Source organism: Physella acuta, unplaced genomic scaffold (genome assembly GCF_028476545.2).
Source record: "Physella acuta isolate Inbredline_101_S28 unplaced genomic scaffold, ASM2847654v3 ptg001754l, whole genome shotgun sequence".
Classification (NCBI taxonomy): Eukaryota; Metazoa; Mollusca; class Gastropoda; family Physidae; genus Physella; species Physella acuta.
In genome coordinates this window covers 39,779-56,948 of record NW_026733264.1, presented here as the reverse complement: position 1 = coordinate 56,948, position 17,170 = coordinate 39,779, and the positions used below count along the sequence as shown (strand labels likewise).

Here is a 17,170-nt window from a genome sequence, read left to right as displayed (position 1 = left end):
GTAGTTGACCTTTAGAGCACATCACATACACTAGACCATCATGTCTTACCATAACATCCTAGACAAGTAGTTGACCTTTAGAGCACATCACATACACTAGACCGTCATGTCTTACCCTAACATCCTAGACAAGTAGTTGACCTTTAGAGCACATCACATACACTAGACCATCATGTCTTACCCTAACCCTAACATCCTAGACAAGTAGTTGACCTTTAGAGCACATCACATACACTAGACCATCATGTCTTACCCTAACATCCTAGACAAGTAGTTGACCTTTAGAGCACATCACATACACTAGACCATCATGTCTTACACTAACCCTAACATCCTAGACAAGTAGTTGACCTTTAGAGCACATCACATACACTAGACCATCATGTCTTACACTAACCCTAACATCCTAGACAAGTAGCTGACCATTAGAGCACATCACATACACTAGACCATCATGTCTTACCCTAACATCCTAGACAAGTAGTTGACCTTTAGAGCACATCACATACACTAGACCATCATGTCTTACCCTAACATCCTAGACAAGTAGTTGACCTTTAGAGCACATCACATACACTAGACCATCATGTCTTACCCTAACCCTAACATCCTAGACAAGTAGTTGACCTTTAGAGCACATCACATACACTAGACCATCATGTCTTACACTAACCCTAACATCCTAGACAAGTAGTTGATCTTTAGAGCACATCACATACACTAGACCATCATGTCTTACCCTAACATCCTAGACAAGTAGTTGACCTTTAGAGCACATCACATACACTAGACCTTCATGTCTTACCCTAACATCCTAGACAAGTAGTTGACCTTTAGAGCACATCACATACACTAGACCAGGGGTCTCCAAACTTTTCAATCCGAGGGCCGCATTAACTATCACATTTAATTTCGGGGGCCAGTTTCTTCCAGGTATGTCTTTGGTTTTTCTGGCCAAAGTTCCTCATCTATCACCAACAAACTATTTTTCTTTTGACAAAAAGATCTCCGCGGGCCGGATGAGAGGACTTCGCGGGCCGCATGCGGCCCGCGGGCCGTAGTTTGGAGACCCCTGCACTAGACCATCATGTCTTACACTAACCCTAACATTCTGGACAAGTAGCTGACCTTTAGAGCACATCACATACACTAGACCATCATGTCTTACCATAACATCCTAGACAAGTAGTTGATCTTTAGAGCACATCACATACACTAGACCATCATGTCTTACCCTAACATCCTAGACAAGTAGTTGACCTTTAGAGCACATCACATACACTAGACCATCATGTCTTACCATAACATCCTAGACAAGTAGTTGACCTTTAGAGCACATCACATACACTAGACCTTCATGTCTTACCATAACATCCTAGACAAGTAGTTGACCTTTAGAGCACATCACATACACTAGACCATCATGTCTTACACTAACATTCTGGGCAAGTAGTTGACCTTTAGAGCACATCACATACACTAGACCATCATGTCTTACCCTAACATCCTAGACAAGTAGCTGACCTTTAGAGCACATCACATACACTAGACCATCATGTCTTACCATAACATCCTAGACAAGTAGTTGATCTTTAGAGCACATCACATACACTAGACCATCATGTCTTACCCTAACATCCTAGACAAGTAGCTGACCTTTAGAGCACATCACATACACTAGACCATCATGTCTTACCCTAACATCCTAGACAAGTAGCTGACCTTTAGAGCACATCACATACACTAGACCATCATGTCTTACCCTAACATCCTAGACAAGTAGCTGACCTTTAGAGCACATCACATACACTAGACCATCATGTCTTACACTAACATTCTGGGCAAGTAGTTGACCTTTAGAGCACATCACATACACTAGACCATCATGTCTTACCCTAACATCCTAGACAAGTAGTTGATCTTTAGAGCACATCACATACACTAGACCATCATGTCTTACCCTAACATCCTAGACAAGTAGCTGACCTTTAGAGCACATCACATACACTAGACCATCATGTCTTACCCTAACATTCTGGGCAAGTAGCTGACCTTTAGAGCACATCACATACACTAGACCATCATGTCTTACCCTAACATCCTAGACAAGTAGTTGACCTTTAGAGCACATCACATACACTAGACCGTCATGTCTTACCCTAACCCTAACATCCTAGACAAGTAGTTGACCTTTAGAGCACATCACATACACTAGACCATCATGTCTTACACTAACATTCTGGGCAAGTAGTTGACCTTTAGAGCACATCACATACACTAGACCATCATGTCTTACACTAACCCTAACATCCTAGACAAGTAGTTGACCTTTAGAGCACATCACATACACTAGACCATCATGTCTTACACTAACATTCTGGACAAGTAGTTGACCTTTAGAGCACATCACATACACTAGACCGTCATGTCTTACCCTATCCCTAACATCCTAGACAAGTAGTTGACCTTTAGAGCACATCACATACACTAGACCATCATGTCTTACACTAACATTCTGGGCAAGTAGTTGACCTTTAGAGCACATCACATACACTAGACCATCATGTCTTACACTAACATTCTGGGCAAGTAGTTGACCTTTAGAGCACATCACATACACTAGACCATCATGTCTTACCCTAACATCCTAGACAAGTAGTTGACCTTTAGAGCACATCACATACACTAGACCATCATGTCTTACCTTAACATCCTAGACAAGTAGTTGACCTTTAGAGCACATCACATACACTAGACCTTCATGTCTTACCCTAACCCTAACATCCTAGACAAGTAGTTGACCTTTAGAGCACATCACATACACTAGACCATCATGTCTTACACTAACATTCTGGGCAAGTAGTTGACCTTTAGAGCACATCACATACACTAGACCATCATGTCTTACACTAACATTCTGGACAAGTAGTTGACCCGGAAAGAGAAGTAGAGGAAGACCACTGGGAAAATGGAGGAGGGAGATGGAAGAAGAAGTACAGGCTACTGGCAAAACCTTGCATGAACTAAAGTGGCTCGCCCAGGACAGGGTGGAATGGCGGAGATTTGTTGTTGCCCTATACTCCACAGGAAGTGATGAGGATTAAGTAAGTAAGTAACTAAGTTGACCTTTAGAACACATCACATACACTAGACCATCATGTCTTACACTAACATTCTGGACAAGTAGCCGACCTTTAGAGCACATCACATACACTAGACCGTCTAAAACGTGATTTGCCTGAGGTCACATACACTAGACCGTCTAAAACGTGATTTGCCTGAGGTTACATACACTAGACCGTCACGTGATTTGCCTGAGGTCACATACACTAGACCGTCTAAAACGTGATTTGCCTGAGGTTACATACACTAGACCGTCTAAAACGTGATTTGCCTGAGGTTTCATACACTAGACCGTCTAAAACGTGATTTGCCTGAGGTTTCATACACTAGACCGTCTAAAACGTGATTTGCCTGAGGTCACATACACTAGACCGTCTAAAACGTGATTTGCCTGAGGTCACATACACTAGACCGTCTAAAACGTGATTTGCCTGAGGTCACATACACTAGACCGTCTAAAACGTGATTTGTCTGAGGTTACATACACTAGACCGTCTAAAACGTGATTTGCCTGAGGTTACATACACTAGACCGTCACGTGATTTGCCTGAGGTTTCATACACTAGACCGTCACGTGATTTGCCTGAGGTTCCATACACTAGACCGTCTAAAACGTGATTTGCCTGAGGTCACATACACTAGACCGTCTAAAACGTGATTTGTCTGAGGTTACATACACTAGACCGTCTAAAACGTGATTTGCCTGAGGTTACATACACTAGACCGTCACGTGATTTGCCTGAGGTTTCATACACTAGACCGTCACGTGATTTGCCTGAGGTTTCATACACTAGACCGTCACGTGATTTGCCTGAGTTTTCTCCCCAATGTAAAAAAAAAAAGTCGTACCATGAGAAGAGCGAAATTGGTTAAGTGGTTACAGCCACACGTGGTCACTGTCTCTGTTGCCAGTAACACGTCACAGCCGTCACGTGACCAGCCATCACGTGACCAGTTTCTGAGGCTCCCATTGGTTGACTGTCTCCAGTAAACACACCGCGGAAGCGACGCATTCTGGTAAGTTAAAGATTTCACAAGATCAAAGATCATCTTAAGATTAGTTAAAGATTTCACAAGATCAAAGATCATCTTAAGATTAGTTTAAGATTTTACAAGGTCAAAGATTTAAATGAATAAGTTACACCTTTGGATTAGCTTAAGATTTTACGAGGTTAAAGATTTAAATGAATAAATTACACCTTTGGATTAGCTTAAGATTTTACGAAGTCAAAGAATTAAATGAATAAGTTACACATTTGGATTAGCTTAAGATTATTAAAGACCGGATTTTTCCTTAAACAGTTGCTTAATTAGGGGTGGGGGGTTCAGGGGCTGAGTAGGCAGCAGCATGAGGATCCCGATTATTATTCGCTCATATATATATATATATATATATATATATATATATATATATATATATATATATATCGTCTGTAACAGGTTATTGTTACACCTACAAATGTGTTTTCTATCTGGATTAGCAGATCAAGTATTAGTGTTTTTTCTACTGTGGATTAGCAGATCAAGTTTATTATTTATAACTGTTCCTAAACTGTTACTAAAGCTGTCTTATCTAAAACTGGACAAATTTCTACTCTGAAAAAGGCTACTGGAACTATTTTGAAACATTCTTTAACTATTTGGAATTTATTAACAAAGTGAACGTTACTATTTTTGGACGTATATATGTACTTTGAACTTTTCATGGATTATAAGATGTCTGATATCAACTGACAAGCCAGAAACCAAGAAAGGGCATTGTTAAATTAATTAACACATACATATTTTTAACTAATATTATATGACTTTACATTTTATGTCATAAATATAACAGATCAAAATGTCAAGTTTTGAAGAATATCTAGCACTAGCGAGGGCGCAAGGCATTAAGACGATGAAGAAGCAGATAGCCTGGGCAACCAATCGACTTGAAAGAGACATAGAAGAAGCAAAAGAAGCATGAGACGAAGAAACAGAACAACCCAGACTAGCTCATGGAAAAGTAATGAGAGAATTAGATGATGAGATAGAAATAATGCGTGATAGATTAAGAGATTTTACATACACACATGAACCACATGACGTGTGCCTAACAACGTGTGCCTAACGACGTGTGCCTAACTGTACTCACCGTGTGTACGTGTCTGAAGGTGATGTTGACGGTCTCCTGGAGATCTGAGATGTGCACGTGCAGGATGCTGGCTGAGATGACGTAGCTGTTGACCTGTAGGTTGACCATGGTCCTGTTGCTGCCAGACTCGCTGGGCGTCTCAATGGCTGTCTCTAGCGTCTTTGGATAGTTTTTACATTTGTAAATGTCTTTGGATAGTTTTTACATTTGTAAATGTATTTGGATAGTTTTTACTTTTGTAAATGTCTTTGGATAGTTTTTACTTTTGTAAATGTCTTTGGATAGTTTTTACATTTGTAAATGTCTTTGGATAGTTTTTACTTTTGTAAATGTCTTTGGATAGTTTTTACATTTGTAAATGTCTTTGGATAGTTTTTACTTTTGTAAATGTCTTTGGATAGTTTTTACATTTGTAAATGTCTTTGGTTTGGTTTTACATTTGTAAATGTCTTTGGATAGTTTTTACATTTGTAAATGTCTTTGGATAGTTTTTACATTTGTAAATGTCTTTGGATAGTTTTTATATTTGTAAATGTCTTTGGATAGTCTTTACATTTGTAAATGTCTTTGGATAGTTTTTACATTTGTAAATGTCTTTGGATAGTTTTTACATTTGTAAATGTCTTTGGATAGTTTTTACTTTTGTAAATGTCTTTGGATAGTTTTTACATTTGTAAATGTCTTTGGATAGTTTTTACTTTTGTAAATGTCTTTGGATAGTTTTTACATTTGTAAATGTCTTTGGATAGTTTTTACTTTTGTAAATGTCTTTGGATAGTTTTTACATTTGTAAATGTCTTTGGTTTGGTTTTACATTTGTAAATGTCTTTGGATAGTTTTTACATTTGTAAATGTCTTTGGATAGTTTTTACATTTGTAAATGTCTTTGGATAGTTTTTATATTTGTAAATGTCTTTGGATAGTTTTTACATTTGTAAATGTCTTTGGATAGTTTTTACATTTGTAAATGTCTTTGGATAGTTTTTACTTTTGTAAATGTCTTTGGATAGTTTTTACATTTGTAAATGTCTTCGGATAGTTTTTACATTTGTAAATGTCTTTGGATAGTTTTTACATTTGTAAATGTCTTTGGATAGTTTTTACATTTGTAAATGTCTTTGGATAGTTTTTACATTTGTAAATGTCTTTGGATAGTTTTTACATTTGTAAATGTCTTTGGATAGTTTTTACATTTGTAAATGTTTTTGGATAGTTTTTATATTTGTAAATGTCTTTGGATAGTTTTTACATTTGTAAATAATGTCTTTGGATAGTTTTTACATTTGTAAATAATGTCTTTGGATAGTTTTTACATTTGTAAATGTCTTTGGATAGTTTTTACATTTGTAAATGTCTTTGGATAGTTTTTACATTTGTAAATGTCTTTGGATAGTTTTTACATTTGTAAATGTCTTTGGATAGTTTTTACATTTGTAAATGTTTTTGGATAGTTTTTACATTTGTAAATGTCTTTGGATAGTTTTTACATTTGTAAATAATGTCTTTGGATAGTTTTTGCATTTGTAAATGTCTTTGGATAGTTTTTACTTTTGTAAATGTCTTTGGATAGTTTTTACATTTGTAAATGTCTTTGGATAGTTTTTACTTTTGTAAATGTCTTTGGATAGTTTTTACATTTGTAAATGTCTTTGGATAGTTTTTACATTTGTAAATATCTTTGGATAGTTTTTACATTTGTAAATGTCTTTGGATAGTTTTTACATTTGTAAATGTCTTTGGATAGTTTTTACATTTGTAAATGTCTTTGGATAGTTTTTAGATTTGTAAATGTCTTTGGATAGTTTTTACATTTGTAAATGTTTTTGGATAGTTTTTACATTTGTAAATGACGTTAACAGAGTTTTGCAAACACTGGTTACTTTTTGAGAAAATATTCTGATCGTTATCAAATTTCACACCTTTCAAAATGGTAGAAAAAGAACAAATAAGAGAAAATAGAATTCTTACTGAGAAGAGTTTGTCTGTCTGATGGACAACATACGTCACTCGTGAGAGTTGGGCCTTCTGGTCAGGGCTTAGTGAGCTGACCACTGCCTCAGTTGGGATGACCACAGAAGATTGCTGGTCTGTCCACTGCTGGCTGTCATTAGAGTAGTCTAACGCTATCTGGACCTACACAGATACCAGGCTGTCATTAGAGTAGTCTAACGCTATCTGGACCTACACAGATACCAGGCTGTCATTAGAGCAGTCTAACGCTATCTGGACCTACACAGATACCAGGCTGTCATTAGAGTAGTCTAACGCTATCTGGACCTACACAGATACCAGGCTGTCATTAGAGTAGTCTAACGCTATCTGGACCTACACAGATACCAGGCTGTCATTAGAGTAGTCTAACGCTATCTGGACCTACACAGATACCTGGCTGTCATTAGAGTAGTCTAACGCTATCTGGACCTACACAGATACCAGGCTGTCATTAGAGTAGTCTAACGCTATCTGGACCTACACAGATACCAGGCTGTCATTAGAGTAGTCTAACGCTATCTGGACCTACACAGATACCAGGCTGTCATTAGAGTAGTCTAACGCTATCTGGACCTACACAGATACCAGGCTGTCATTAGAGTAGTCTAACGCTATCTGGACCTACACAGATACCAGGCTGTCATTAGAGTAGTCTAACGCTATCTGGACCTACACAGATACCAGGCTGTCATTAGAGTAGTCTAACGCTATCTGGACCTACACAGATACCAGGCTGTCATTAGAGTAGTCTAACGCTATCTGGACCTACACAGATACCAGGCTGTCATTAGAGTAGTCTAACGCTATCTGGACCTACACAGATACCAGGCTGTCATTAGAGTAGTCTAACGCTATCTTGACTTACACAGAAGTATACGTGGTGGAAGTATGCAAATATACAAGCGGGGAGATACAATGTGATACAAAACAGAGTTTCTTCCAGGCATCTCTTCGAAGCCCCCCGAAAAATTTTTACCGCCCCCCCCCGAACGAAATGAAATTTATATAATTGATATAGAAAATATATACTTTTAACAATGTCCGCCCCCCCCCCCCCCCGAAGAAAGTCTACCGTTCCCCCCCCCCTCCCCCCGAAAATTTCAAGTGCCCCCCCCCCCCCCCGGAGAAAAAAAGTCTGGAAGAAACACTGATACAAACGAGGGCAATGAGACATAGAGAGGGAGGTAACTGAGAGGAATGCAACTGAGTTTCACCTGTTCATCCCAGGAGCCTGACTGTCCAAGCGACATTTGCAGATTCCTGGTCTCACCTGCGTGTAGGGCTATACCTGCCACAGCCAGGTTTGACTTGACGAGGTGCAGCCTGCCTGCAGTCAACGGTGCTCTTTCTGGCAAGTGTTCAATCACAGCAAGCAGCCTGCAAGGTCAAAGTATATATATATATATATATATATATATATATATATATATATATATATATATATATATATATATATATATATATATATATATATATATATAACTTTTCTGTCTTCATGTATTTTTGTCGATGTGTATACATTATTACACCTTTCATCCGATCGCCATAACAGTTAAGGAAGTTGTTCAGAATTCTCCTGGGAAGGTTTCGGGGGGGGGGGGGGGGGGGTAAATTAGATATATCGGAAGGGCAGGGTCTAATTTGGTGTCCGTAGCTCGTCAACGGCTATCTGTTGGTCGAGTGACTATACACGAGTACTATGGCGCCTAAGTTCGTTTCAAAAAGGGCATTCTACACTACTGACACGTTGGGCCACTACATTCAATGACTAAACCAGGAGTTGCACCAGTGCGGTAGTGTAACCAGTGGCTCCCTTAACATCTGGGCGGTTGACTCACGAATGTCCTTGACGTGAAGGGTATCTAACATGTATCTGTGACAACTACGTTCTAACATGTATCTGTGACAGCTACGTTCTAACATGTATCTGTGACAGCTACGTGTATCTGTGACAGCTACGTTCTAACATGTATCTGTGACAGCTACGTTGTAACATGTATCTGTGACAACTACGTTCTAACATGTATCTGTGACAGCTACGTTCTAACATGTATCTGTGACAGCTACGTTCTAACATGTATCTGTGACAGCTACGTTATAACATTATCTGTGACAGCTACGTTCTAACATGTATCTGTGACAGCTACGTGTATCTGTGACAGCTACGTTCTAACATGTATCTGTGACAACTACGTTCTAACATGTATCTGTGACAGCTACGTTCTAACATGTATCTGTGACAACTATGGTCTAACAAGTATCTGTGACAGCTACGTTCTAACATGTATCTGTGACAGCTACGTTCTAACATGTATCTGTGACAGCTACGTTCTAACATGTATCTGTGACAGCTACGTGTATCTGTGACAGCTACGTTCTAACATGTATCTGTGACAGCTACGTTCTAACATGTATCTGTGACAGCTACGTGTATCTGCGACAACTACGTTCTAACATGTATCTGTGACAGCTACGTTCTAACATGTATCTGTGACAGCTACGTTCTAACATGTATCTGCGACAGCTACGTTCTAACATGTATCTGTGACAGCTACGTTCTAACATGTATTTGTGACAGCTAAGTTCTAACATGTATCTGTGACAGCTACGTTCTAACATGTATCTGTGACAGCTACGTTCTAAAATGTATCTGTGACAGCTACGTGTATCTGTGACAGCTACGTTCTAACAGGTACCTGTGACAGCTACGTTCTAACATGTATCTGTGACAGCTACGTTCTAACATGTATCTGTGACAGCTACGTGTATCTGCGACAGCTACGTTCTAACATGTAACTGTGACAGCTACGTGTATCTGTGACAGCTACGTTCTAACATGTACCTGTGACAGCTACGTTCTAACATGTATCTGTGACAGCTACGTTCTAACATGTATCTGTGACAGCTACGTTCTAACAGGTATCTGTGACAGCTACGTGTATCTGTGACAGCTACGTTCTAACATGTATCTGTGACAGCTACGTGTATCTGTGACAGCTACGTTCTAACATGTACCTGTGACAGCTACGTTCTAACATGTATCTGTCACAGCTACGTTCTAACATGTATCCGTGACAGCTACGTTCTAACAGGTATCTGTGACAGCTACGTTCTAACATGTATCTGTGACAGCTACGTGTATCTGTGACAGCTACGTTCTAACATGTATCTGTGACAGCTACGTGTATCTGTGACAGCTACGTTCTAACATGTATCTGTGACAGCTACGTTCTAACATGTATCTGTGACAGCTACGTGTATCTGCGACAACTACGTTCTAACATGTATCTGTGACAGCTACGTTCTAACATGTATCTGTGACAGCTACATTCTAACATGTATCTGTGACAGCTACATTCTAACATGTATCTGTGACAGCTACGTTCTAACAGGTACCTGTGACAGCTACGTTCTAACATGTATCTGTGACAGCTACGTTCTAACATGTATCTATGACAGCTACGTGTATCTGCGACAACTACGTTCTAACATGTATCTGTGACAGCTACGTTCTAACATGTATCTGCGACAGCTACGTTCTAACATGTATCTGTGACAGCTACGTTCTAACATGTATTTGTGACAGCTAAGTTCTAACATGTATCTGTGACAGCTACGTTCTAACATGTATCTGTGACAGCTACGTTCTAAAATGTATCTGTGACAGCTACGTGTATCTGTGACAGCTACGTTCTAACAGGTACCTGTGACAGCTACGTTCTAACATGTATCTGTGACAGCTACGTTCTAACATGTATCTGTGACAGCTACGTGTATCTGCGACAGCTACGTTCTAACATGTAACTGTGACAGCTACGTGTATCTGTGACAGCTACGTTCTAACATGTACCTGTGACAGCTACGTTCTAACATGTATCTGTGACAGCTACGTTCTAACATGTATCTGTGACAGCTACGTTCTAACAGGTATCTGTGACAGCTACGTGTATCTGTGACAGCTACGTTCTAACATGTATCTGTGACAGCTACGTGTATCTGTGACAGCTACGTTCTAACATGTACCTGTGACAGCTACGTTCTAACATGTATCTGTCACAGCTACGTTCTAACATGTATCCGTGACAGCTACGTTCTAACAGGTATCTGTGACAGCTACGTTCTAACATGTATCTGTGACAGCTACGTGTATCTGTGACAGCTACGTTCTAACATGTATCTGTGACAGCTACGTGTATCTGTGACAGCTACGTTCTAACATGTATCTGTGACAGCTACGTTCTAACATGTATCTGTGACAGCTACGTTCTAACATGTATCTGTGACAGCTACGTTCTAACATGTACCTGTGACAGCTACGTTCTAACATGTATCTGTGACAGCTACGTTCTAACATGTATCTGTGACAGCTACGTGTATCTGTGACAGCTACGTTCTAACATGTATCTGTGACAGCTACGTTCTAACAGGTATCTGTGACAGCTACGTTCTAACATGTATCTGTGACAGCTACGTTCTAACATGTATCTGTGACAGCTACGTTCTAACATGTATCTGCGACAGCTACGTTCTAACATGTATCTGCGACAGCTACGTTCTAACATGTACCTGTGACAGCTACGTTCTAACATGTATCTGTGACAGCTACGTTCTAACATGTATCTGTGACAGCTACGTTCTAACATGTATCTGTGACAGCTGCGTGTATCTGTGACAGCTACGTTCTAACATGTATCTGTGACAACTACGTTCTAACATGTATCTGTGACAGCTACGTTCTAACATGTATCTGTGACAGCTACGTTCTAACATGTATCTGTGACAGCTACGTTCTAACATGTACCTGTGACAGCTACGTTCTAACATGTATCTGTGACAGCTACGTTCTAACATGTATCTGTGACAGCTACGTTCTAACATGTATCTGTGACAGCTACGTTCTAACATGTATCTATGACAGCTACGTTCTAACATGTATCTGTGACAGCTACGTTCTAACATGTATCTGTGACAGCTACGTTCTAACATGTATCTGTGACATATAGCCCACCTACAACCGGTATGTTATTATATTTTGTTTTCACTAACATTGTAAATGCTACTGCTCTTTTCTATCTACGAGATGGTCTTTAAGCTTCGGTGCTGTGCATGTCACGTGATGATTTACCTGTGGGAGGTGGAGAACTCACGCTCCGACGTCTGCAGCAGCTGGTGGCTGATGTCCAGCAAGCGAGAGATGCAGGTCATGACGGTGTCCGGTACGTCAGCCACTGCCAGACTCGACTCTGTGCTCAGCTCCTCCAGTCGCAGGATGAAGCCGTGCAGAACAGCCGGGGAGAAGTTCTCTGTGGCCGTGATGTCATTCAGGAGGTCAATGGAAAGACCTTCAATAGACAGGTCAGTTAGTCAATTAGGTCAATAGGTCCGTTAGGTCAGTTGGTCAATTAGGTCAATAGGTCCGTTAGGTTAGTTGGTCAATTAGGGCAGTTGGTCAATTAGGTCAATACGCACGTTTGGTCAGTTGGTCAGTTAGGGCATTTGGTCAGTTAGGGCAGTTGGTCGATAAAGTCAGTTGGTCAAGATGTGTATGCCATTTGTACAATCAGCAAGTTCACATTGATAAAATAATTTCAACAAACTTTTGACAGATGTTGCCATGTCAAGTGGGGATGTTGCCATGTCAAGTGGGGATGTGACAGCCACTGGTGACACTGATGTGACAGGTGCTGACGTGTGAGAAGTTGTTGACATCACCTGACATTCAACAGAAACAACTTGACCCCATTTCGTCACTCCATCAACCAGGAGACTGTAGATATAATAAGAGGTCAAAGGTCAAACGTCAAAGGTCATGCTGTATCAAATATCAGAGGGTATCAACTGTCGCATGATGTCAAATGTCATATTACGTCAAATGTCATGTGATGACAAATATCATGTGATGACAAATATCATGTGATGTCAAATGTCATATTATGTCAAATATCATGTGATGACAAATATCATGTGATGACAAATATCATGTGATGACAAATATCATGTGATGACAAATATCATGTGAAGTCAGAAGCCTTCAATGAACAGTGATGTCATAAACACAAATGAGATGTTATGTGGCTGTGTGGTTTGTGTGGTGTGGTGCGAAGTGTGTGTGGTGTGAAGTCTGTGCGGTGTTGTGTATATGTCTTTGATGGTGTGTATTTGTACTATACGGTGTATCCTTGTGTTATATGGTGTGTCTGTGTGTTGTATGGTGTGTCTATATATAGAAAATATGTGTCTGTGTGTTCTAGTGTGTCTGTTGCACGATGTGTCTGTGACTCGTGTAGCCGATCTGCCTACCAATGCCTAGAGAAACAGTTTTTGTCCCCCACGGAATTGTATTTGGTCTCTCCAGCCATAGCCTCTTCCCAGTGCAGCGACCACTGGCCGGAGCTGCTCGTTGACTGGGGGCACGTTTTCAGATCTGAAACTACAAACTACAAGCTTGTCAGACACGGTGGGGAACTTGTCAGACACGGTGGGGAACTTGTCAGACACGGTGGGGAACTTGTCAGACACGGTGGGGAACTTGTCAGACACGGTGGGGAACTTGTCAGACACGGTGGGGAACTTGTCAGACACGGTGGGGAACTTGTCAGACACGGTGGGGAGCTTGTCAGACACGGTGGGGAACTTGTCAGACACGGTGGGGAACTTGTCAGACACGGTGGGGAACTTGTCAGACACATATACACTGTAGAACAGGACTGACCTGCACTAGACAAGTAGACTGAGTTTGAGTCGATATTTTCCTGCTTGTAAAAAGCGAGGCTCCTGTTGGAAGCGATGCCAAGCTGTATGGCGTGCTCAATGTCTTCTCGGGAGAAAATGCTGAGAGAGGTCACTCGAAGTTCAAGGACTACACGATAACTGTTTGTTGAAATATTGCTGAGGAAGAAAAATGAGTGTCTCGTCTGGTAATTGTAAAACATAAAAGTACCTCTAGAGAAAATTATGCACTAAAAATGCGGAACACCTTTACATGGAATTCATACACAAAATAAAACATTTCTAACCGTACACCGGCAACAGGAAGTAGACATCCATCCATACACTTACAATACTTAAAGCGCTAACCAGTATCTGACATGTCTTAAGCGACCGCCAATTTGATTTTTTTAAAATCTTGAAACTTTTTAGATCACATCTGACATATAATAAAAGACAAGATGTCAAGCATTTGCAGTTCTTATTAGCTTAAACAAACGTGAAGATTCGCTAGTCAACCAGAGCGTGATAGCTTGTCATGTATCAATGCTGTCGATTAACGTTTCGCGGACAAATCAAACAAAACCTCCACTGTGGTGACTCACTCGTATCGCAGTGTAAACACGTCCAGTCCTCCACTCACGTCGGTCAACAGAGACTTCACCTGTGGATCGAATCAGAGAGAGTTTGACATTGAATTCATCTGGAAATCGAATCAGAGAGGGTTGACATTGAATTCATCTGGAAATCAAATCAGAGAGGGTTGACATTGATTTCATCTGGAAATCGAATCCGAAACATTAGCATGAACCAAAAGTTTTAGAAAGAAAAATTCTTACAGCTGCCGCATATCGGGCCTGCTCTAGACGAAAAGTGTCCGAGTCTTTGACTGTCAGGGCGGGCTGGAGCGGGGAGTCTTGCTTGATGAAGGTCACAAGAAACTCGTCATCTCTGGTCCTACCTGAGGGAAGAAGTTACCTTCATGGGAGAGGGTAGGAGTTACCTTCATGGGAGAGGGAACAAGTTACCTTCATGGGAGAGGGAACAAGTTACCTTCATGGGAGAGGGTAGGGGTTACCTTCAAGTATGGCTAGTAGTTACCTACACGTAAGGATAAAAGAAACATGTATGTGTGGTAGGAGAATCCTTCATGTACGTGGTGCTGCAGTTACCTCCGATTGTATCGCTTGAGCATGTGGGACCGCGACAACAAAAGTGGCACTGGACGTTGAGCGAGTGACCCACGCTGCAGTGCTCAGCATTTGTGGCCTCCATCACCAGGCAGCTCTCAAACGTCTGGCACCCGCCAGAGATGGACATGACCTTGACCTGTTGGTCCCAGGACAGCTGCGTGTAGCACATCGTCTGCAAACAAGAGGAGATGGGAGCGGGTTTTGTACAATAGGGCAGCTATGATATTTTCTCTTTGATCGTGTAGGACAGGTACTGTGGAATAGGGTGTGAGGGTGTCAGGATCTCAAAGAATTCACAACCAACACGATTGAGGCTAGGTATCACAGTCTCCTTTATTTCTCTTCAAAACGCGCCACCCAGTCCCACATCAACCTGTCTGCTTTCACTCCAACTTTCAACTGTCCTCCGCATTCATTCCTACACACCACCTTTCTCCCGCTCACAACACAGCCACTGTCACCCGACCAGTCGCTTCCCTTGTACCCTCGTTCACTCAGTACAACAACATACACGTCAACACACCCGGTCTCACGTCTCACTACATGCTACATACACACACTCAGTGATCCGTTCCACGTATTCACCTTTCATACACATTACATCACCACATAGGGCAGCTATGATATTTTCTCTTTGATAGTGTAGCAAGGATACTGCTGGGATATAGTTAGGTACAAAAAGTAAAGCTATAGGTCACGTTATTTCTGCCCGTGACGTCACCGACTTGACCGTGACGTCACCCACAAGATCGTTGCGTCACTCACCTGATTAGATGTACACAGCACGTGACCAGACTGTTTGCAGGCGAAATTTGTGCTCACGTTCCTGCATGCTCCACACGTGAGTCTCTCCTGACTGAAGACATTCACGTCATTGGCTGTCAAGACAAGAGAACGACATCAACTGGAACATCTACAACAGCTAGTACACATTTGACTAGGGAATATTGTTTTAAAAGATAAAAGTACACATCAACTGGAACATCTACAACAGCTAGTACACATTTGACTAGGGAATGTTGTTTTAAAAGATAAAAGTACACATCAACTGGAACATCTACAACAGCTAGTACACATTTGACTAGGGAATATTGTTTTAAAAGATAAAAGTACACATCAACTGGAACATCTACAACAGCTAGTACACATTTGACTAGGGAATATTGTTTTAAAAGATAAAAGTACACATTTGACTAGGGAATGTTGTTTTAAAAGATAAAAGTACGCATATGTTATCAGGCAAAAATTAACAATGAATCATTTAAATACAACAAAACATCATGATAGACAACAATTTCAAGTTCAAGTTAGTAGCGGTGTATTGTTGCCAACTTGAAGCAAATGTTAAAACGAGAGCAAAAGCAATTATTAATAAAGTCGTTTGTATGAAATGTGAATATAACAGTTAAATGTATATGAATGTATGTTGCGAGTGTGTGTATTAAAAAGGCGAGATAAAATATAAAATATAGTGTGTGTGGGCGCATGCGCGAAAGGAAAGGAAGCGAGAGGTAGAAGGCGGGAGAACAAGAAAGATGACGAAATTGAAAGTCGTGTTTGTTGAGTAGTGTAGCTGCTGAATATCATTCTGAATATGTAGATCTAATATTAATAAAATTGTGAAATCTCCAGTAATGTGGTTGGTATTTCCTTTTAGTTTATATCGTGAACCCAGTCATACAAAAGGGCTGTGACAGTGAAGTAAGTCAATATTAAAATAATATTTCCGAAAAAGCAAGCAAATTCAAACAGAGGTTTTAATTAATCTTCACTTGCTAGAAATATTTCGTTGAAAACTTTGAGCAGGCTTTCGTTTAGCGTGGGTCGAAGCTTGCGAACGAAATTTGACATACTTCTACTAAATCAATTTGTGTAAATTTGACACGTATTAAGCATACAATGTGCATCAATATAAACGAGCCGACCATACGTCGCTATTTAGTTGTTTTATTTTCTACTTTTCAGTAATTCATAATTTGTGAATTCGACAGTACCACTGCTGTCACTGAAAATATTTGCTTTA

The 17,170-nt window shown here is 40.4% G+C and overlaps 1 protein-coding gene across 4 annotated transcripts in view; it reads right to left on the bottom strand.

Moving 5' to 3' along the window:
- The window catches only part of LOC131930297 (adhesion G protein-coupled receptor A3), a 37,776-nt gene that overhangs the window by 8,233 nt on the left and 12,373 nt on the right, over positions 1-17,170 (bottom strand). For 3 of the 4 annotated variants that reach the window (XM_059286715.1, XM_059286714.1, XM_059286717.1), the window contains exons 8-19: positions 15,913-16,025; positions 15,127-15,319; positions 14,794-14,915; positions 14,560-14,618; positions 13,959-14,134; positions 13,547-13,676; positions 12,844-13,013; positions 12,372-12,588; positions 8,461-8,623; positions 7,223-7,387; positions 5,255-5,413; positions 3,973-4,137 (exon numbers count right to left, since the gene is read on the bottom strand). In XM_059286715.1, the coding sequence (XP_059142698.1) occupies positions 3,973-4,137; positions 5,255-5,413; positions 7,223-7,387; positions 8,461-8,623; positions 12,372-12,588; positions 12,844-13,013; positions 13,547-13,676; positions 13,959-14,134; positions 14,560-14,618; positions 14,794-14,915; positions 15,127-15,319; positions 15,913-16,025 (1,832 nt within the window). The remainder of the gene's footprint in view (positions 1-3,972; positions 4,138-5,254; positions 5,414-7,222; positions 7,388-8,460; positions 8,624-12,371; positions 12,589-12,843; positions 13,014-13,546; positions 13,677-13,958; positions 14,135-14,559; positions 14,619-14,793; positions 14,916-15,126; positions 15,320-15,912; positions 16,026-17,170) is intronic. The other variant, XM_059286716.1, reaches the window with a different exon arrangement.